This window comes from Cyprinodon tularosa, unplaced genomic scaffold, assembly GCF_016077235.1.
Source record: "Cyprinodon tularosa strain WSP-4 unplaced genomic scaffold, ASM1607723v1 ctg587, whole genome shotgun sequence".
NCBI lineage: Eukaryota > Metazoa > Chordata > Actinopteri > Cyprinodontiformes > Cyprinodontidae > Cyprinodon > Cyprinodon tularosa.
The window spans coordinates 128,218-152,498 of record NW_024039326.1 but is presented as its reverse complement, the minus strand read 5'-3'; the positions used below and the strand labels follow the sequence as shown (position 1 = coordinate 152,498).

General features: G+C 39.0%; 2 protein-coding genes across 2 annotated transcripts in view; one reads left to right on the top strand and one right to left on the bottom strand.

The window, feature by feature from the left end:
- The window catches only part of gdap1l1 (ganglioside induced differentiation associated protein 1-like 1), a 28,221-nt gene extending 24,545 nt beyond the window's left edge, over positions 1-3,676 (bottom strand). Inside the window, exon 1 of the mRNA XM_038306611.1 lies at positions 3,263-3,676. Within this exon, the coding sequence (XP_038162539.1) occupies positions 3,263-3,442 (180 nt within the window). The 5' untranslated portion in view covers positions 3,443-3,676. The remainder of the gene's footprint in view (positions 1-3,262) is intronic.
- A 2,559-nt stretch (positions 3,677-6,235) lies between these two features.
- The window catches only part of jph2 (junctophilin 2), a 43,231-nt gene continuing 25,185 nt past the window's right edge, over positions 6,236-24,281 (top strand). Inside the window, exons 1-2 of the mRNA XM_038306610.1 lie at positions 6,236-6,940; positions 19,457-20,270. Of these exons, the coding sequence (XP_038162538.1) occupies positions 6,562-6,940; positions 19,457-20,270 (1,193 nt within the window). The 5' untranslated portion in view covers positions 6,236-6,561. The remainder of the gene's footprint in view (positions 6,941-19,456; positions 20,271-24,281) is intronic.

The following is a 24,281-nucleotide window of genomic DNA, read 5'->3' as shown; positions in this document are numbered from 1 at the left end:
CATCATCCCAGGTTGCACCACGCTCTTTTGATGCCATTTATTGTTAATAGGTCAAGAAGAAGTTTGTGTTGTAAACAGCTGAAGAGATCTGTGAATTGCAAAACCGGACTCGCTGGAAAACCAGAAAAATTAGTCAGCTAACTGTAAATAGACGACACGGTCTGCCCATGCTCTTTTTGTTATCAGAGAACTGAGCCACAGATGAAGACCGAGACCTGCTGTGAAACTACCGGGTAATACTAGATTTATCGCGGATTAGTTGTCTGGCAAGGTCCAGTTCAGTTGCGTTCCATTTATACCCAACAGTTATCTCGGTTACCGTCCTCGGACCGATCTTAGTACGGTTTCAAAAGAGTAATCTAAATGGGGCTGTATGTGGGGGCGATGGCCTAGTGGTTAGGCCACAGGGCTCAGAATCCTGACATTGTGAGTTTGAATCCCACTCCCACAGACTGCCACTCTGGGTCTTTGAGCAAGACCCTTAACCCCCGATTGCACCCCACAATGGCAGCCCACAGCTCCCCAAGAGGATGGGTTAAATGCAGAGGTAAAATTCCCCAATGTGAGATCAATAAAGTTCAATAATTTATTATTATTATATATATAAACACCTCCCCTGCAGTTGCTCTATGCTGGCTTAACTTCATTCCCTCCTGAAGCTCTCTGTTCCCCTTTGTTCTGGTTCCAGTGCCCCCAGGTTGGTTGTTTCTGGATTTATGCTTCTGTTGCTGCCACTCTAATGATTAAATCTGCAAGAAACAACCTCTGCCTCAGTCTCTGCATCTGGGTCCTTTACAAACGTCTCCCTCTCTGACAAAGCCTCATTGGGAAAGCTGAGCTTCTACTATAGTCATAAAGATTAATGAATTCATCAGTCAAATAAAAAACTTGATCAGGCGACATTTTAAATGCTGGACTATCTATTTACATCCTAATTTTCCACACTTCACTGGTAGATGCACCTCTTAACTTTTCAAAGCAAATGTATTATATCTCTGTACGTCATCATTTATTTTTTCTCAGCTTTGACTTATGTGATTCTGTATTTGACTTCTTGTTTGTATTATTAACATTATTTCCTTTAAAGTCTCTCTGTAAGAGTTCGAAGCTTTTTTAAAGCATTTGCAACCATAAAATATAAAGCTGGGATTCTTCAACTGGACCTTGTTCCTGTAATAACAAAGTCAAAAATGAATCTGTCTTGTTTTATTTTTTGTATGCATTTGATGATGATAGTGACCCGTTCTCCTCGAAAACACGGGTGGTGTCTCTGGGACGTTCAAGTGAAATTAATATGAACCCCACTCGGCCTCAGCAGATGGCTGCTCACACTGAGCCTGGCAGAGTTCTTCCTGTTAAAAGGGAGTTTTTCCTCTCCACTGTCGCTACAAGCATGCTTAGTCCGCAACTCGTCTGCTACCTAGTGAGCAGGCACCATCTGACTTCCTTCAGATGACCCCGTTTCAACCCACCTCCAGCCCCTCCACCACCATTGTAGCTAAAACTTCATCAGTTTCATTCCTCCTGGACTCTTACTGCATTCCGCATCTCATTTCATTATAATGAGGTACAATCTCATTATTTTGAGTTTCTATCTAAAAAAAATTATATATTGTCTCAAAATAACGAGAAAGTATATCAAAATAACGAGGTACTTTCTCATGAGATACTATCTCAAAATAATGGGATAGTATCTCATTATAATGAGATAGTATCTCAAAATAATGAGATACTATCTCGTTATTATGAGTTTCTAACAAGAACAATTTTAGATATTATCTCAAAATAACGAGATAGTAAATCAAAATAACGAGATACTTTCTCATGAGATACTATCCCAAAATAATTGGGTTAGTATCTCATTATAATGAGATAGTATCTCAAAATAATGAGATACTATCTCGTTATTATGAGTTTCTAACATTAACAATTTTAGACATTATCTCAAAATAACGAGATAGTAAATCAAAATAACGAGATACTTTCTCATGAGATACTATCTCAAAATAACGGGATAGTATCTCATTATAATGACATAGTATCTCAAAATAATGAGATACTATCTCAAAATAATGAGATACTATCTCATTATTATGAGTTTCTAACAAGAACAATTTTAGACATTATCTCAAAATAACGAGATAGTAAATCAAAATAACGAGATACTTTCTCATGAGATACTATCTCAAAATAACGGGATAGTATCTCATTATAATGACATAGTATCTCAAAATAATGAGATACTATCTCAAAATAATGAGATACTATCTCATTATTATGAGTTTCTAACAAGAACAATTTTAGATATTATCTCAAAATAACGAGATAGTAAATCAAAATAACGAGATACTTTCTCATGAGATACTATCTCAAAATAATGGGATAGTATCTCATTATAATGACATAGTATCTCAAAATAATGAGATACTATCTCATTATGAGGTAGTATCTCATAGAGCGATCTTATAATGAGATAGTATTCCATTATTTTGACATACAATCTCATGAGATTCTATCTCATTTTTTTGAGATACTATCTCACTATAATGAGATACCAAACCATTATTTTGAGATAGTATGTCATAAGATAGTATCTCATTATAATGAGACAAACTGGTTTGAGTATGGTATGGTATATGGTATAGTATCTCATTATAATGAGATACTATCCCATTATTTTGAGATACTATCTCATCATAATTAGATAATTTATTTATTTTTGAGTTGGGGGAAATGGGCTTCCATACTCAAACCAGTTCAGTTTGTACAACCCTGAGAAGATTGCAGCGGAGGTCCTATGGTCTCAGGTTTACCTCCCCTGACAGTAATGCGGGGGTATTTACACAGTGCAGGTTGGGGGGGATAAATGCTTTATGTGTCAGTTTGGTGAAGAGTAAGCGCAGTAGCTTCAAGGCTATTTTTCCTGATGACACTGGTTCATTCAAGGAAGTTCACAAATAATTTATTATCAATGGTGATGAAAGGTGGGCTGGAATAAAAACAGCCCCATATGGTGTGTTTCAGAGGGAGAAACGGGCCTGCAGCTCTGTGCATCAAATAGAAACAGAGAAACCTCCTCTGCTGTTATTATGCATGGCAGACACACACACACGCTGGAGATGAAGTGTCCTGCTGCAGCTTCATTGTCATTCTCTCACACAGAGGAGGTAAACAAGCCCAGATGCAAACGTGCCTTTGGTCGGTGAGAGCAAACAGACCCTGGAACAGCATGCACTCTCTCCATTTTCTGCTCCTGCCTTACCTTCTGTGAGGCGAAGGACTGCGTCCAGTGATACAGAACCAGCCTGTCTTTGTTAAAGGGTTTGGACTCCGCCGTGGGCTCCTCGCACTCCTCACCGTCCGCCACTTTGCCGTCCTCCTCCATGGCTGAGATGGGCCACCAGCTACAGTTGGTGGGGGTAACATGGTTGGAAGACGCCATGACAGAGCGTTTAGTGCGTGTGGATGAGAGGAGAGAGGCGAGGAGGGGAAGGATGCAGGGAGAGGGAGGACAGAGAGACGGAGAGAGAGAGGGGCGGGTGGAAGGGCGGGGGGAGGAGGGGGGGTGTCAGCAGCTCGCGCGCAGCATCACCTCTGTGGCGCGCGGCGGCAGCATCAGTCAGCGTTGGACAGCTCCGGTGCTGAAATCGGCCAAACCTCCCGCTAACAAACCGAACCCAAAGGCTGTAATGTTACCATAGCATGCTGCTGCTGCTGCTGCACGCGGATAAATCAGAGGCTACGTCACGAGACCAGGCATGCGCAATGGAGACCCGCGAGAAGAGCAGTTAGGCTAGTGGAAGGTCAAGCGGCTCCTGTAAGGACATAAAGAAAACAACAAAAATATATATATATTTATCTGACCATATTTAAAGTCGTACGGAAATCATATTTAAATATCAAATAATTCTGCTTAGTCATATAGATGTAATCTTTATCGGACAATAATTGTTCCAAAAGTTAATTCTGTCTTAAAATCTGTGTTGCTTTTTTCGTTATCCTGAACACCTAAATTCGTCCAATCATATATCAACGGTCATCTGACAACCAAATTTTTTCGGTCATAGCATCTTGATTCATTTGTCGCAGCTAATATACGCAACGGTTGAAATAAGAATATTTTCCTTTACTATTGAGTTCCGTCCCAGTGTTCACGGGGATGGACGTCTCTGTCCTTGATAATCGCCCGATAATATTCACTTTATCCACTCGTGTAAAGTCGGGCATCACTTGAGAGAGTTTGGAATTGCAACGGTTGGAACAGGCGCTTCCCTACAACTTTCAACAACCAGGATAAATCACTATAATAAAAAACTTTACTTTTTGATAAAGCTTCTAGTTAGAGTGGCTCAGGTTATCCTGAGCTATCTCTATAGTTCTGCTGCTATAGGCTTAGACTGCTGGAGGACATAGGGACCCCTTTTTCATCATTCTGCTTCATTCTATCTCTATTCTCCCACTCTGCAGAATCTGTTAGTTCAATCTCTAACGTTCTGCTCTCTCTGCTTTTTCTCATAGTAGCTTCATCTGGTCTGTTCCTGTTTGGCTGTGACTCCATCCTGGAGAGAAATATCAGCTGTGCTGCTGCCATCAACACCTTTGTTTATAGATGCTGGAGCTTGGCCTGTTTTCCAGTGTAGTCCTGTTTCTCTGACTGTGACTAACTGGATGTGCTCTCTTCATCCTCTGACATGGGAGCTGGCTCGGAGCTCGTCTGCCTGCAGCAGATGGCCGCTCACACTGAGCCTGGTTCTGCTGGAGGTTTCTTCCTGTTCAAAGGGAGTTCTTCCACTCCACTGTCGCTACAAGCATGCTTAGTGTGAGGGATTGCCTTTGAGTCAATGAGTCGATGAAATCAACTGGTTTTCTTTAGATAAAAACTTTGAATCAATCTGACTGGATGATCTGGTGAACTGGAAAGTGACCTGAGATGACATGATGTGAATTGGTGCTATAGAAATAAACTGAATTGAAATTGAATTAATAATAGTACTGTTTTGTGCAATAAATCAGACATGGAACAATCAAAATATTATCATAGATTTTTATTTTGTGAATATTTACTTTATAGAACACAGAAAATAATGCAATTCATAAAACTGTGTGTGAAAACGAAAAAATTGAGAAAGAAAATGTTAAAAATTTAAAATCTGTAAAAAAAAACTCTTGAAAAAAATAACTTCATCATTAAATTAGATGTTGGAAAAAAGTAAGTAAACAACAAAGATACTGTTAAAACCTTTTTTGAATTATAACATTTATAGACGTTTTATTTCTGGTTAAATTTCCACTTACAAAACTTGCTGTTTGTTTGCAAAATAATGGAACACAATTTACCCCATAGTATGCACCAGAGAGCAATACAGTTAATTTAAAGTGTATTGGTTTAATACCACCAATTTATATACATAAAACATGCTGCAACAATGGATTTAGGACGTTTTCTAACTCCAAATGTGTCTCTTAATTAGTTTTTTCCCACCTAAAATCCTTATTGTGTAATAACTGCATGTTATATTTATTTTCTATCTCATTGTATAATAAAACTAGAATTTACGTGTTGTTTACATCATGTGTTAAATATTAAATCGGTTAGAAAGTAGATCAGTTACTCGGTAATAGAGGAGAATTTCTATCAAACACATTTTTAGTTTCATTTGAGTAAAAATATTATTAAACTCTTCTACTCTGGTACAAGTTTTGGAATGAATGAATTAATAAAATCAGAGTATGTATTGGTATTTTATTGTATTTTTTAAAGTGTCCAGCAGGGGGCGAAATTAATACTTCCTTTTTCACTTTTGCAGGTTTCATATTATATTTTATGTTTTTGTCATACTAAAGTAATTGCATCGCAATTTAAAGATCAAAATCTATTCAATGCATTTTAAATCCTCTATAATATTTACTTTAAAGGAGAATAAACCAAACTTCTAAGATTATTTTCATAAATCTTTTATCTAAAATGATTTTAAGAGGATTAAGGAATGCGTGGTTTGATTTGCGCACCTTTTCCAGCTGAAAAGAGGATCTTTGCGCGCATCTTTTTTATTTATGTATCTATTTTAGCCGCGTGTCCAGGGATAAAATGTGTGCAGTTGGACAGCAGGGAGCAGGAAGGCATGCAGCTACTTCAGACTCTGGCAGGACTCCTTCCCAGCAGCGAAGTCAAGGATTGGGTTGTATTTTTGGAAGGCGGTGTGTGTTTGTGGATTGGTCGCCTTGTTAGGTTTGCTGAAGTGCAGCGGCTGTCAGGAGGTAGCTGGGTGGCAGGGACAGGGGGGAAGCCACCTGAGAAAGCCATGTAAGATCTCTGGCTAATCCAGACACAAAAATCCTAATTCCTCCATAAATCCCAACAAAGAATGAGCTTCATGGATGATCCATCCCTGGATTAAACAGACAGCTCATCAGCTCCATGGAGATCACCACAGAACAAACCCTCTGAAGTTCATCTCACACCTGAATGTCAGGTGAAAGTGACGTCATTATCTCCGGACAGGTAAAAGGAAACTTTAGAAACCTCCCTTCCTTAGTTTTTGGGATTTGTGCGTCTTCGGAATGAGCGGTGGTCGCTTCGAGTTTGACGACGGTGGGGCTTACTGTGGGGGCTGGGAGGGGGGCAAAGCCCACGGCCACGGAATCTGCACCGGACCCAAGGGCCAGGGGGAGTATTCGGGCTCCTGGAACTACGGCTTCGAGGTGGTCGGGGTCTACACCTGGCCCAGCGGGAACACCTATGAGGGCTACTGGTCACAGGGCAAGCGCCACGGGCTAGGGGTGGAAACCAAAGGACACTGGATCTACAGAGGAGAATGGACCCATGGCTTCAAAGGGAGGTACGGGGTCCGGGTCAGCGTGGGCAGCGGCGCGAGGTACGAAGGAACCTGGAATAACGGACTACAGGATGGATACGGGACGGAAACCTACGCAGATGGAGGTTAGTGGCTTTAAACTGGCCCTGAAAGTCAGCGTCTGTCCTGCTGGGTATGGAGGGCCAGGGGTGACACATTTATATCACCTAAAAATAATAATAGATACGTGTTTATAAATAAAACACTTTGAAATGAAATGGAAATATGTCTATGGAAGAGGATAAGAACCACCGGGAAAAAAGTTAACTGATTTTCAAATTATAATATAATTATAACAATATAACAATAATTATAATTAATTATAACAATATTTCAGTTTAAAATGTGAAAAAAGATCAGGATTATGACCATTTTCCTCACAATTCTGACTTTAATATCACAATTCTGACTTTTTCTCACAATCCGAACATTTTTCTTAGAATTCTGACTTTTTTCTCATAATTCTGACTTTTTTCTTAGAATTCTGAATTAATTCTCAGAAGTGTAGATCTTAATGTAGATGGGTACCATAAAGGTAGAGATGTGGAGCGCTCAGCTTCACTGACAAAGATGTGAGTTGTTTGGGAGGAACAGGAACACATTGGTGGAAAAGGATGGAATTAGGCAATTTTTCCTGTCCCTGAGGGGTCCCTGGTGATGCTGTTTCATTAATGGAAGAGCAGAAGGTGATTAAACAAGAGAGCTAGTTTAGTCTCTAAAACAGACATGGCTACGGCTTTTGTGACTTTTTCTCATATTATGCTGAAATAAAATTTAAAAGTCAGTTAAGCTTTTCTTTTTCTTCAGTGGCCCTAATCCTCTGCCGTATATGTTAGGGATAGATGGAGATAACTTTATTCCATTATTGTTGCAACAAATTTTTGTAAATGGAAATTGAAAAAGTTTTAAGAAAATTGCATTGGTGAATTGGAAAAAAGAGTCAACATTTTTTTTAAATGTAAAATCTCAAAATAAAATGTGAAAAAGATAACATTTAACAAATTTAAAAAGGGTAAAAAAAATAATATTTTTTTTTTACAAAACATGTTCTTTGCCTGCAACTAAATTTGAATGATCTTCACCCCATAGAGACCTCTTTGAATAGAAGCTTTTAGAAGTTATTATGAGGTTGAAATAAATGATACATCATATAAGTCGGTAGATATCTGTGGCGTTAAACGTGGCTACAGACCCAGGACTCCTTGCAGGACTTTAGCCAATCTCTTCTGCTCTGTGATCTCCTGGCTAATGAGCCGGAGTGTTGCTGGGGAGAGTCTGAATATCCTACTGGATTATAAGTATATGGATGATATAAGTAATAAAATAAGTATTATTCATATCCATTTTCTGCAAAATGTCATGTTAACCTTTTAATGCCTCTTTGCATTTTCAAATAATCCTAAATATCAGAATAATTGTCTATTTTAACTGCAGACCATCGACTTTCTCTCAGGACTCACATAAAGTACTGACTCACAATGTGGAGTAGTACGACATAAATACTTTTATAAAGGGTATTTTCATTTAAGTTATCAACTTATCGTTTTTATTTATGGATTTCTTTTATAATTCATTAACTATGACACATTAATAACTATGAAATGATCTATTATTTAAAAAACATAATTACTGTTATTTTGGCACTTGACTGGCATCATAATGAATATATAAATAATGTTCAATCTTTTCATGGAAAAGTGTTGCTCTAATGGTTTTGATTCATATGTAGTCTGAATTGCAACATGTTGCCTAACTAAGAAAGACCTGCTGGACCTCAGACTGTTGAGAAAAATGTCTTTATGAAGCAAACAAGATTGAGACTCTTAGAAACATATCGAGAAGAGGCATTGGATTGCTCTATATGGAAACACTTTTTAACGTAGAGATCGACTGATTCAGATTTTTAAGGCAGATACCGATTATTTTGACATCAGTCTAACTCAGTGGTCACCAACCTTTTTAAGGCTGAGGGCCACTTCAAGGGTACTGAGTCATAAGAAGGGCTACCAACACTGACCCATGCACAGCAAGGGTGTTCACCTAAACTTCATTATACATTATAAACATTTTTATTGTTTCCTTTAAGTTCTAATTGTATTTTAGACATTGTCATTTTTAAAGGTCTATAAATTATAAAAAATGGAGAGAAACAAAATAGAAGAAAATTTCAAACTTGTGAATTTCATCGAAGTCTGAGGTCACCCCATGTGGTCCATGAGGGGCCCCTTGGTGCCCGCGGGCACCAAGTTGGTGACTACTGGTCTAACTGATCTGATATGTGCCTCTGTTCTGTCAAACCAGCATAGTCAATACCTGTTTATCCCTTACTTCATCCCTTTATTTTTGTATGAAAAATACGCTTTAAGCTACCTCAACGGCCGTGTATCCCTTTAATCATGTACAAAAATTTAATACTTACATTTTGGTGTTTTTTTTAATTGTATGGCGATCTGAACTTAAATTGTTTTTTGTAAATGACTAAAGGGATACAAGCCCATCGAGGGAGTTTAAAGTCTATTTTTTGTACAAAAATAAAGGGATGAGGCTAGCATATGGGTATGCAAATGTGACTTCTTGTGCATGCGTATTGACTGTAGGTATACAGGTCTGACGGGGTATGCTGATCTGACAGAATACCGCCAATTCTGTTTTTCTTTAAGCCAAAAGTTTTTTTTTCTCCATTTAGACGATAAAAATAGCACAATGGAAACAACTGATGACACTAAAACAAACATTTTATTAACAAAACATTAAGAATGAATAGCAAATGGAGAGGTTTCAGCATGGCTGTGCTAATAAATCAGCTACGCAGGAAATAAACGATAAAATCCCCACTAATATCGGCCCAGAATATCGGTTCATCTCTAGTTTTAATGTGGAACAGTTTCAGTTTCCTTATAGTTCCTGTCATTTAAAGCAGAAGCCAGAGTTTTCCCAGGCTGACGGTAAACAGAGCTGCACTATAATGCTGCTCTCCCATGTTGCTGCACACTGTCGGTCAGCTTGCTGATTTGAAGGTTCCTATTTTTGCTTATATTAGATGATCTGGGTGGAAATATTTCAGAAAAAAAACACAAGTGAACATAAAACCTTAAAGGTGATTTTATTCACGCAGAGCAAAATAACCAGAGCATTTACAGGGAAAAATGACATTTTATAAGATTAAAGTCTGAGCTCTGTGAGCAGATAGCTCAGCTAATTAGCAGCTTCTTCTAATGATAAAAGCAGAAACTGCGCGCAATACAAACTGAAAAATAGCCACTTTTTACTTTTTATTTCTTCACACATCTATCAAATAAACAATAAATTAACAGGATAAATAAGATTATTAGGGGTGCACTGTGATTTTTCTTAATTTTGGGAGATACACAGATGTGTGACGAGTCTTACCTAATTCTGCAATAGACTTATTTAAGTTACTTGACAAGTTTTAATTTTTTCACTGATGCATATTTGCAGATAAAACTAACTTATTAAAGGTGTTTTGTGAGCTTATAGCAACAGACTGTGTCAGTAATGTTAAAAAAATCAGTATCTGTAAAAATAAAATCAGCATGTTAGGCATTTTAAAAGGTCAGTAATCGGTGATAATCCAGAAACTTACAATCAGTGCAGCCATTAACATGATTATTGTCGTAGTAAACAGTTTCATCCGGACTATGGAAGCCATAGCAGCTGTGTCCCTCATTATCTCAAAATAACAAAGCCGGGTTTTCGTGATAACGAGATGATAATTTTCTCATTAGAAAACCGTATTCTCATCATAACGAGTTGATTGGTGTGTGTTAAAACTGATTATATCCTTCAATACCGCAACAGCGGGAAAGGATTTATAAGTCTTGGCAGCCTATGTCTAATTCTGTATATAATCCCATGTTTAACTTTTAGGAAAGAGACGACGTTGTTGGTTTGATGTTTAGCTTCCAATCTGATTCATAAGCAATTAGACCTATGCCTCTGGTGCCTTAGCGTCGGATGTTTTCTGAACAGCCCCTGTTTTTTGCTGTAAGAGGTATAAGATTTTTTTACTGTATTCCATGCAATCCCATCATCCACCATAACCTGCCAATGAGTGAAAAGAAAAAGGAAACTAAAAACTGATTATTTGCGCACATGCGGTACCGCGACTGCAGCACTACAGACCCACAGGCATGGATGGACTGGGAATCCAGGGTTATTTCCAGCCTCATTCATTACTCATACAGGTTAATCATCTCATTATCTCAAGAAATGAATAACTGTTTTCTTGTGATAGCGAGATAATTATGTTGTTATCTCAAGAAAACAATTAATGATTTAACCATGATAACGAGATAGTTATTTCATTATCTCGAGAAGGCAAAGGGGGGAAAAAAAAAGTTAAGTACGACCGCTCCGTACCGGACTAACTGTTGCTCATCATTTAAAATAAAGTCGTTAAATAATATGTGTTTGCTTTGCAGTGTTTTTACTCTTTGTTAGAGAAATAGGTAAAGATATTCTTAACTAAATTACTGTTAATTTAAGTTCTTAAAGTTTCATTGTTGAATCACTGTGATAAAACATTTTTAAATAGTAAATGGATTGAACCTATAAAGGCCTTTAAACCTGAGCTCCAATAACTCTTAAATCACACAAATATGCATGCACCTGCAGATCGTTAGACATATTTTTTTAGCCTGATGCTGGAACCACACTGCAAACATCTTATAATTCGGTCTACTGTATTTCTGTTGAAGAAATTTTGTATTTTAACTTGATCAAAGCAGGTAAATAAGACAATTTCCCAATAAAAGAAGATCATTTACATCTCCAATAAGAAAAAAATTATTTTATCTCATTTCAGGACTACCCTTTTTAAAAATACTCCGTGCATCATCAGATCATCTTAATTACCTACTCAGATAATGGGCAAATACACTTATTTTATCATTTTTATCTTTTTTTAGATCTGTTTTTGCTGTGTTAAGCCATAATTGCCTATTTGTAAGAAAACTACTCGAGCCCTCCCCCCGAACCCCTTGACAGGGGAACAGACCTCACTTATTCAGCCAGACCAACAATTCCCTTTAACGACTGACCTTTCAGACACATAGACAGGTATGGGGCATTGCAGGCTAACAAAAGGAAACCAAATGAACCCCATTCCAAAGGGGTGGAGCCCTTCTTCTGTTTCAATTTGAATGTTTTCTAAAGAAAAACGTCTTTAAACTTGGAAACAAAGCCCAGTGGATTGTTTTTAATTTTCTTTTTTTGGAATGACTATGACCTGGATGACTGAGAATCTTATCCAGTGTATTGAATACTTAACCTTAGGGGTGTGGGAAAAAATGGGTTTGGCAATATATTGGGATTTTTGGTGCGTGATATAATATCAATCTTTTAGTTCCTAGTATCGATTTTTTTAAAGCAAAATATTTTTACCTAAAAGTGGGGGAAAATGGGCTACCTTTGTAACGCCACTATGGCAGATAGTGCTGTGGAGCTCCGTTATCTGTAGTTGATGTAGTCACCGTGGAAGACGTGGACTGACTCAAACCCCAAGCAATATACATCCCAAAATAACTGAACGATCAATATCATCTGATAAACATATACAGAGGTTGCTTTTTATCTATACATTCAATTTTGATAGCAGGAAAATATTGCAATTTATGGTGATATTGCAATATAGTGACGATATCGTATCGTGCCCCAAGTATTTTGACACGTATCGTATCGCAGCACCAACGCCAATACTCACCCCTACTTAAACTGTTGCTGTTGATCCATTCTTTTACATCTAAAAGCTACATGTTCCTATATGCAATTAAATTAAATCAATTTAATCATACAATTCATTTAAATCCACAATTTTCTCGTAGTTCCAGGTTGCAGCTTTTGACCTCTGACCAACAAAATTAGATAAAAACACATTTACTGTATATTACTTACATGATGACAGCATTCCACCTGACTCATCAGGTTTCTAGTCTGAAAGCTGTGATGGGGGATGTGATGATATCAGACCTCCACATTTATTAATAGCCCACAAGCTCAGTGGCCTTTTGGCCTTACAGGCTGAAGCCATTCTGCCTCTGGGATCCACAATCCCCAGTAATCGCTGGAGAAGAATCTGGTTGCTGACTAGTCAGTCGGTTTTATCAATGGTTTTGTTTTTGTTTGTTTTTTAGAAATATTCATTCTTGCTTTGATGACCTCAACATTTAGCAATTCTATCAATCTCAAAGCAACGCTGTGTGGCTTGTTACCCAAATATTAGCTTAATCTGAGATCAATTGAATGATGTTTCTGGTCAGTATTCAGCTCTAATATTGATGCTTCACTCTGACTGCCTTTCTAAAAAAAAAACTCACCTATATAACTGGAGAGGCTCAGATTCATCTTTATGTGATCCAGAGCGCCGCTTTACTGCAGTCTGAGCTCCCCTCAAACACCAGAGCTTAGTAGACTAAAACACGAGAGCAATTTGTGCAAAACAGTTCAAAATAAAAAACAAAAAAGGCATATATAAGAACATAGGAACATAAAAAATAAGGGGGATAACAGATCTGACTAGAGCACACGTCTAATAAGAAAACATGCCTCTATTAATTAACATTTATAAATGTTACTATGTCAGTTTTCTCTTAATTTCAATGTGTTTAATTTAACTTTGTGTTCTAAGTTGCCGTAAGGGAAAAAAAAGTAGCTGGAAATTCATAGCAAGAATAAATATATATATATATATATATATATATATATATATATATATATATATATATATATATATATATATATATATATATATATATATATATACATATATATACATACATATACTCATATAATCATAAGTTTGAATTTATGAGCTATCACTCAATTGTATGTTTTAATATATGTAATGAATAAATAAAAAAAAAAAATAAAAAAAAAAAATAATAATAATTTAACTTTAATTTAAAAAAGACCTTTTAAAATAATAATTCAAAAAACAAAATAAACCTCGGCTTGCTTCCATTTGCAACAGCAGATATGATATTTACTCATTAATAATAATATATTACCTAAAACTATTATTTTTTTATGTAGAGAGTTGATTTACAGCAGTATATTTTGTTATTCCAATTATGGAATTTTATCAGTTTCATAAATCAAACCAGAAGTTATTGGAAAATCGAGACAATAATTATAAGTGACCTCAGCTTTCACGTGATTAACCTGTAATTTAAGCCTGTTACTTTAAATATCAGCAACAGGATTATTTAGATACGATATTTAATTTAAATTAAGCATCTTGACCTTAATAGTCCATTTAATAAATATGAAAATGGAAGTATTGAAGATAACTGTTCTTAAATTATGAAGTGAGACAATCGATCCCTGTTTATAATCATTCATTTATTGTCTAGAAATGGGACAAATGGGCCCAGTATTCAAGGTGAGACAGCCAGTAGGAAAGTTCAAAACGTTTATTAACACAAAAAGACACAGACAGAACCGCAGCGCGGGGCGCAACCCATCACTGATTCTGGTTTAACAGTTCAGTCCATTCTCTGCGTGATGTAGGCAGGTTCCATACGATCGAGTGCCGAACGGGATCCGTCCAGGGTGTCCCCAATCAGAGCAGCAACCACTGAGAGTGGACAGGAGACTGATCCTGGTCAGAACCGGACAGTTCTGAGATCCCGGAGTCCTCAGCTCGATCAAGGGTTCAGATCCACACAGGAACAGAACAGAGAAGAGGATCCAGGAATCCAAAGAGCTTTTAGGCAGGTTCAGAGTCCAGAATCAGACACGCACAGAAGCAGACAGGCAGGCTCGCTGGTTGAGGGAACATAGACGAGACGTTGTTCCAGGATTTATGCAGGACTTTAAACGGGTCTCCTAGGAGCCAGGCTTAGAGAAATAAAACCGACCCTCCTCGCGTTCCGAGCTAAAACCTTGAGGGCTCAGCAGAGAGGAATCAGAACAGGATCAGAAGACGAGACAAACATGAAACCTCTCAAACCACTGGCCGTCAGGAACCAGGACATGAATCAGAGAATAAATCAAAATTACCAAACAGACAAACGGAAAACAAATAATGATTCAGCCCCGATCGCTCAGGCTGAACCGATAATAAAGGACCCAAAGCAGGTGGATGAGATGAGTGATAATTAGAAAACCGGGAACAGTTGGGCAGGTGAGGGAAATGAACAATTAAGCTGAGCCATCAGGGCCGATCATGACATTTATAATAGTTGAAAATGTGATGATTTTTAATATAAAATTTTGTTCTTAGTTAAGTAAATTAAAAGTAGAGGTACTGGGTTGCCGTGCATGTTCAAGAATGTTAAATGTTCTCAAAAAAAGTCATTAAAGTCGGACAGATCTTTTAATGAAAATGATTCCTCTATCATACCAGCATTGCTTGAACAATGACTCTTTGTCACACAGGATTACCGTGTTGTTCCATAAAACAGAGTCACGTGGAGAAAAGTTAAGCATAAATAATTAGAAATTTTATGGATATCAAACTCACATGACAGCAGATATGGAATTACATCTATTGCTTCAAGTAGAGATCGAGGTAAAAGTTGTTGTTTGGCCATGATCTGACCCTTAACAGATCAGAAATTTTTCTGGTTCTCTGAGCCGCTACTGATGTTATCATCCCTTCCTTTGGCACATTCTTCTTCTCTGACTATTTGAGCTGATGTAACGCCTAAATTTCACCACTGTGAGATCAATAAAGTCAATCAATCAATCAATCATTAAATGGCCGTTACTAGCTGTTATCAGTCCCATAGATTGGCTTCAGATTGTGCCTCCTGCCCACCAGTAGGCTCAGTAGGTTGTTATCACTGAATGAAGTTCATTTCTTTTTTGCCCACTGAATTAATTAATATATTTATGTATAATATGAACATAATTTTAGTAGCTAGTTCTTCATCTATTATTAAAAAGAAAAGTATCGGCATGTCGCTCATATCAAACAACCCCTTCCAAAAAAATCTCATATCCTTTTAAGTTGTTTTTGAACATCGCATTAAAACCGTGTGACTGAAATAAGTGGATCTCATAGCTTTAAAATGCTTTTTTTTTTAAAGAAGGTAGGGTGTTAATAAAGTAAACAAAAAGTATATAGTAGGTAAATAGTCAGTGTAATTAAAGGTTTTAGAGGTGTCCAAAACTGCTTTTATCGACAGTACGCTGCATATTCAATGAGTCAATGCAATCAGCTGGTTTTCCTTAGATAGAAAACTTTGAATCAATCTGATTGGATGATCTGGTGAACTGTAAAGTGCCTTGAGATGACATGTGTTGTGAATTAGCCCTATAGAAATAAACTGAATTGAATACTATCAGCCATAAGAGAGCCACTAGAAGACAGAGGAGGTGCATTCTAATGGGTGGGTCTAGGTGGGTGAATGTGGCCTGGTATTTCCCAGCAACTCCATGAGTTTTCAATCTGCTGGTCAAAGTGGTCAGCTAACAGACAGTGACGTGTCCCCAGTTGCTTTCAGGGGCTTTAAACCTGGAAGTCTTAAACTCAACTTTATTTTTTATCCCTTGGGATTACTCCTTCAGGGAAATTCTGGTTCCAGTAGCTTATATAGAGTACAAATGGTTAAAGCAAGATGCCATTTAAGATAAAAATACAACAGACTGTCAAGGTAGGGGGGAGGTTTTTGAGGACCCAAATGCAGAGATCAAGAGGCGAATCTTGTAGATAGAAAATACAAAAATACAATGAAACAAATGACCAGAAGCAAACAACAACAAGGAACCAGCACTGAGTGACTGCAGTGGTGGTGTATATAAGGGGAACAGAACAAAGGATAGACTAATGAGCTGAATATGGAGCAGGTGTGAGTGGAACCAACTAGAAGGAAGCCAAGGGGAAAGGAAACGAGCACAAAGGGACGACAGAGAGTAACTAAAGACTGATTGAATATAATGGAAACCTAAACCCAACTGAAGCTGTAATAAATCACGCCCATTGAGAGCTAAACATTCAAGGCACGAGTAGAACGGTTTTCTTTTGAAAAAGGAAGCTACTGTTGAGTTTCACAGTACATGTTTGACTGATATGAATGTCTTTATGTCCCCTGTGCCTAAATGACAAACTAATATTTATTAAGATAACAATTGAATACAATTCATAGAACTTTCCTTCCGTCACTTTACAAAGTTCTACAGGAACCAACTAATGGGACATTCAGTTAAACAAGGTGTTTTTGGTAGAGAAAGACCTTTTATTTGCCATTGTTGAGTTTGCTATAGCCATGGCAGCCTGATGTTGTTTATATTTAATGGTTTGCTATAATACTGTTCTGTTGTTTTTATCCATCTGCCAGATATGTGCCATCACTGTGGAGTGTTTATCTGCAGTATATTCACTGCCGGCTTGAAAAAGATTCACCATTCACAGATAATAAAGATTATCTGACTATTGAGTCTTGGGTTCTCTTGCCTCAGGGCATCTTTGCTTTGCAAGAGTAAACAGATAAGATACGTTTAAGTCTAAAACTCTGCACACCCTAGATATGCTGGTGAAGATTCTCAGTCATCCAGGATAGTTATAAAAAAAAAAGTTTGAAAACAATCCACTGGACTTGTTTCCAAGTTTGAAGACGTTTCTCTTCCCATCCAGGAAGCTTTTTCAATTCAAAATGTCAGAAATAGCAGTAAGTTCGAGCCTCTTATACAGTAGAAGACATGCAAATTGAAATAGACGAACAGGTCCGCCCCTTTGGAATGAGGGTCGTTTGGTTTTACTTGTTAGCCTGCAAGGCACCATACCTGTCTATGGCTACGTTCACACAGCAGCCTGAAGTGACTCAAATCCAATTTTTTTCCCCATATGCGACCTATATCTAATCTTTTTAAGGCAGTCTGAAAAAAACAAGATCCGATTTTTTCCAATGCAACCCAGGCCACTTGGGTATGCGGTCCTGAATCCGATACGTATCTGATCTTTTCAAATGCGACCTGTGTCTGAATGGCCAGGTCGCATTCATCTGACCTGAACGTCATTAATACCTGACATAGGTCACTATTCTGGGTCTTGCTAAACAGAAGTGGCAAGAAAAACAACAACCATGATGGAGAGCAGTATTTATGTCTAACCATCTTGAAAACAGATCGCGAGATGTGCTCCAGCACAACCATCCATGTTTACTTCAGTAAACACAGAGCGCGCTTGCTTATGACGTCATTGCGTCTCTCTACTGCACATGCAGGACACTTGCGTTGTATGAATGCAGTTCACACAAGAGATCACATGCAAGTTTGGCAATGTGAACGACAACGCAAAAAAATTTGATAAAAAAAATTGAATTGAGCATCAAGGCCTGCAGTGTGAGCACAGCCTATGTCTCTGAAAGGGGTCGTTAGAGGGAATTGTTGGCCTGGCTGAAAAGGCGAGGTCTTCTGTTTCCCTGTAAAGGGGTTAGGGTTGGCGTTGCAATGATATCGGGATGGGATTAACTCAATTGTTGCATAGTACTAGGGATGGAACAGTTTATGAAAACCGTCCGAACCGTTCGGTTCGACTATCTCGGTTCGGCTCACGTGTGTTCCGTTCGGTTCATGCGCTGCTCCGTTTTCTTATAGGTGAAGCGTGTACACTCCAGAGCAAAAGGTGGCGGTACTGCGACCAAAGCCGACCACCAGTAGTAAACAAGAAGAAGAAGCGAAGCAACGTAGCCGGGTGTAGCAGAAAAAAATCAGTTGTTGTGGAGAATTGTGTGGGTATGGCGAGTGGGAAAGAACAGGAGTTGGAAGACGCGCCAGCAGCACTTTATAGGTCTGCTGTATGGGACCACTTTGCATTTAGAGTGACCTACGATGACGGCGGAAAGAAAGTTGTGGATAAATGTACAACAGTGTGCAAGTATTGTGCAACATGTTTTGTGTATGCTAACAGCAACATGACCAACATGTCATGCTAACCCCGAAATCCCACATACTCCGTCAGCACTCCGCCCCGCTGCGCTCCAGACCGCCTGCACAAAGCAAAGCCTACAGCCTCAGCTGTGGGTCCTGTCTGCTCCACGTGGAGTTCCTTGGAGATCGTAGAGGGCATGCGCCAGATGATTAAATTCAAAGCAGCAAAACATGCGGAAATGATCAAGGGTTTCCGCGGATCATTAAAAATAATTACAAATTATTAATTTTTTGGGATTTTTTTTCCATTAATTTCATTAATTTTTATGGGATTTCGGGGTAACAATCAACATATACCGAACCGAACCGAAAACCGTGACCACGAAACCGTGAACCGAACCGAGGATATGATGAACCGTTCCACCCCTACATAGTACGTCTTCAAACTTGGAAAAAAAGTCGAGTGGATTGTTTTTTTTTTACTTTTTTGGATGCACACCCTAGATATTTTTTATTACATTTTAAGGGCAATTTTTAACTAATATCCAGCAGGAAATCTGTTTTTACTAATTCTGTTTTGCAACCACATTCACAGGCGACTAGAGTCTAAATACTGTTTTTTAGGGAGAGTATTTTAAAGCTGGTCTTTACCAGCATTCCTTTGTTGATTCCTTGTTGTTCATTTTTTTACAGTAGTCAAGATGAGTTCACTAAAGACATACAGGTTGCTCCTACCAGTAGGGTTAACTTATTGTTTTTTACATCCTCAGGTACTTACCAGGGTCAGTTCACTGGTGGAATGCGCCATGGCTACGGTGTACGGCAAAGCGTTCCCTACGGCATGGCAGCAGTTGTTCGTTCCCCTCTCCGTACGTCTTTAACTTCACTTCGCAGCGAGCACAGCAATGGTGCCGTTCTACAGCAAGATGTTCCAGCTATAACCACCACCAATGCCTCAGGGGAAGAAACGCCAGTCTCCACCCCTTCCCAGCTGGGACCATCCCGCGGAGGCTTTGCTCTCACTCTCCAGGTGGATCCTGAGGCAGTGAAGCCCAAGAAGAAGGGTCTGTTCAGAAGGGGCTCCCTGCTGGGTAAGCTGAAGAAGTCTGAATCAAGCACATCGCTTTCCAGCCAGAAGAGCAAGATCAGCTTCTTGAGGACGGAGTCGGCCCTGAGTTCCAACATCAGTGATACCAACTCCACCATCAGCGGAGACGAGAGCCTGGCCGGAGCGGAGGATTTCCCCCCCGTGGAGGCTGACATTGACGCCACCACCACCGAGGTCTACATGGGCGAGTGGAAGAACGACAAACGCTCGGGATATGGAATAAGCGAACGATCCAGCGGCCTGAAGTATGAGGGCGAGTGGCTCAACAACCAGAGACACGGCTATGGCTGCACCACATTTGCTGAGGGAGGGAAGGAGGAAGGCAAGTACATTAACAACATGTTGGTGAAGGCCATGAAGAAGAGGGTGATCCAGCTGAAAGGAACCAAGATCAAGCAGAAAGTGGAGCGGGCAGTCGAGGGAGCACAGAGGGCAGCGGCCATTGCCAAACAGAAGGCAGAGATTGCTGCCTCCAGGTAAGAGGAGATGAACATTTGGTCCTCATTTTTTGTAGAAATACCTTTATACTACGGCTGGGCAACCAATTAAATTCACATTATCATGGTAGCTTAACTATTTTTTAATTGCAGAGGCACACAGTTTTGGTCGCATTTAACAAGAGTAACACATTGACTTTCTCCCTCCAGCCCTGTAGGTGGCGGTATGTTTAAAAAAGCTTTATTGCCACACAGAAAGAATGGTCGTTTCTCAATCTGTGTACTTGTGCGTTCCCATATGCCCCGGAAACGTCATCAGCCTCAGCCCTAGCACTGTTCCAATTCACAAGAACAAGCAGACCGAGAATGGACAAAGCCCCCGGATGTTGTTCTCGCCCCTCCCTATTTACCCAGCATGCATCAGAGCAGACTTGTCTGTTCCTGAGACTGACAGCTGTCCCAGCATGCACTGCGACAGCGGCAGCTTCCAGGTTAGCGCTCACAGAGCTCAGAGTAGTTAAAAGTTCTCTTTTCTGTTGCCGTTGTTCACGATCAGGAATCGTAAGGTCGGGAGAAAATCAAACATGTTTGAAATTCAGTCGGCCGTTGTAAGGTGGGCAAATCGCTCAGTGGGCAGGCACAGAAAAGGATTCTTCTTCTTCTTCCTCTCAGAGGAAAACACAGAAGCACCGGGGTGTACGAGTAAAATGGAGTTCTTTCTATCAAATTGACAAACCGTAGTAGCCACGTTTGCTCAGACATGTCTTTGTCCAAATATGTCGTTTTTTCTTTTTTTTTTTCTTTTTAGGGCTTTCAGCACAAAATTGCGCAAATTGCCAAGGCAGCGCATTTCACTCTGGGGAGCTTCAGATTCCTCTTTTACTCGTTTGGCTTCCGGATAGACAAGTCCAAGTAGCGCCAACTCGCACGTGGTTTTTAGACGTACAGTGTGAGCTGAGCTGTGTCTGCAATGGTTGAAAAATCTTACAGTGTATGCCGGCTTTAATTAACAATGTTATAGTGAGTCTGAATAAAAACACATCGCTGAGAATCTGCCACCGTACGCTGACCAGGTTTACCAAACGGACAAACTGTAACGCCTTGCTCACACTGACTCCGGTGCGGTTACCGAGCCGACGGAGACTGCAACTCCCGCACACCCCCTCTCACACCTCCCTTTTGACTATGGTGCGGTGCGGCTCTGCGGCTCCGGCAACAGGTCCGGAGATTTAACTCGCGAGAACAGAAGTTCACTTGAGTTCACGTAACTTCACGCGATAACACGGCCCAAATAAGGATATTTGCGAGAGCTTTTTGCAGAGGGCTCCGGCACGCCGCAAGGATAGCTTTCTTGCGGAATTTTCTGCAGCGCCGGAGTGTCTCGGTAACCGCAGCCGGACAGCTCAGCAGCCGGTGAGAGAGGTTTACGTCTTTTTAATGACTTGGAATCACTGCGGCGCCGCACCCACCGCACCGCAACGGTAAGACCGGAGTCGGTGTGAGCCTGGGGTGAGTCTGGGTAACCCCGCAGCGCTGCCATCGGCCTCTTTGCTTTCTCTCATTAATTCATGTCCTGGTAGGTTTGCTGATGTTAAACAGCTCCGTGGGATATTCAAAGCTTGGGATACTTAGGGTGACCAGACATCCGCTTTTTCCCGGACGTGTCCTACTTTTCATACCTAAAAAAAATGTCCGGGGGGATTTTCGAAATTGTCGGGGATTTTGGTCGACTACAGTGCAGCAGAACCGAGCCATCAGATTGGGGGCTGGTCCGGGAACCCCGGCAGGTGGGGGGAAGCAAACCTTCACCGAGTTGGGTTTGGTCGCTCCGTCCCCAGCTGGCTCCAGAAACCGCGGACCAGCCCCAGAGCTGATGGCTCGGTTCGAATGCCTAGAAATTACATTTAATTAAAAACACTTATCATTTATTGAACAGTATGTAATAATTTCATATTTAAAGTACTTTCACAAGTTTGAATTCTGAATATGAACGAAACTTTTCCTTTAACTGACCTGGACCTTATGATCTAAAGAAGCAATTCTCTGAAGAAAGTTGTTTGCATTGGATTTTACCAATTGGCCAAACAGTTAACCCTGTAATGCCAAATGTATCGTATTTGATACATACGGTTTCTGAAATGTTTTGCGTCTGACACCTTTTGCATAATTTAATGGTAAAAACTTTGCTCAAAATCCTATTGTACACAATCAGATATACCTGATAACAGAGGGCAGAGGACTACACAAAAAATAATCTTGACTTATCGCATAGTAATAAATTATTAATATCAAAAATGTATTTCTGTTTTTTCTTTTTACATATTTTGTTAAAAGGCCAAATAAGGACTTCAAACAAAAAAAAGTAATTTTCAGTTTTGTTTTATTCTTGGATCGGGCTTTAAAGGGTTAAGGGAGTGAAATGCTAATCCAGATGGTCTGTTTTTTATCCTTTTCTCTCAACTTCAGATTTATTTATTTTTTTTGCCTTTGATTCCATAAAATTCTGATAAATTATTTGCTATTTCTATGGTGACCTTACAAAAGTTGGAAAGCTTTGAGAAATATGAGCTCTTGAAGAAATAAAATATATTTTTGAGTGAATTAGACAAAACCAGCAAGTTACATTAAAGTCAGGGGGCGGTTTGTTTGGGCATATTTCTGAATATAAATTCATGGATTTTCAGTGATTGATTTGAGGGGAAACCTTGTATTGAAATTCCTTTTCCATGAAATACAGAAGATAATGTTTCTATAAAACAACTTATTACAGTTGTTTTTGTTAAATAAGGTTAAGGTTTTCCCATTGATTCACTGTGGAGCTCTCAAACAGCCCTGCTTACAGCTGCTTTTTTAAATTTATGTTTAAGCGTATCTTTCAGGGTTTTTTCTATTTTTTCCCCCATGTTGTTTAAAGTAGTAAGAAGTAAAAACAAAAATACTTGGAAAATCCTCTGGGGCACTTGTTATATTTAGTTACACCTCCTCCAAAATTAAAGTAACTCTCAGATCACAAAGCGAGGTAATGTTTGTTCAAGCATCTACATGCAGTTTGTCTTTGACCGTAGAAGGTGCTGGTATTTCTGTCCGCTGTCATCCTTAGAACCCCAAGTAAACTCAGTGTTTACAGCAGGGAGACACTTCGCTGATGCTCTGCAGACTTCTGCAGACACATATCTAAATATTGCACTGCACAAATAAAAACTATGCATGAGCCATTCTTTTAGTTGGTACATCATCATGTGCACCTATATGGAGGACCAACTCTGCCAAACAAAATGCTAACAAACCAATGGGCAGAAGTTGACCCTCTAAGACACCCCCCCTCCTCATTTGCATAATGAGGCAGAAATGCAGACAGAAATGTAAATATGACAGGCAGAAATAAATAGCGTAGATACAAATACAATAAAATACAAAGGAATAATAAAACAGACAAAAATATTATATCATGCACATAAATAAATAAGTAATAAATAAATAAAGTTGAAGATTATAACAGACAATAAATAAATGAGGTAATTATTACAAAGGCAAATAAGTAAAGAAGCTAATTAAAAGAGATATTTACATTTATGTCTCACTGTATAATTTAATTTCTACTTAAATTTATTTGTTTATTGTATTTTGCGGGGCAATTATTTGTCTGCTTATTTATTAATTGAGCATTTATTTGTTTCTGTATTTATTTTTCAATATGGCAGAGTTGGTCCTCCATACTACAGCATTGAACATAATGATGTATGCAGGCGCATTCATTAAATGTCAATGGAATATAAATATGGAATATAAATGGAATTTAAACATGTTAAATTGGAAGTTAAACCTGTTGTTTCTCTGATGAGTGTTTAAAATAACTTGTTAAGTTATTGTGTTCCAGCTAAACACAATAAAACCTGTTACAGTTTTTACAGCTGCTGGAGGGTCCGAGATGTTGGACTTAAGGTTAAAGGTTAAGAGGAATCTCCCTTCTCCAGATGCTTGTTCACGATTTCATTTTACACACATGGGGCTGCAACTAACGATTATTTAGCTAATTGATTGATCTGTCGT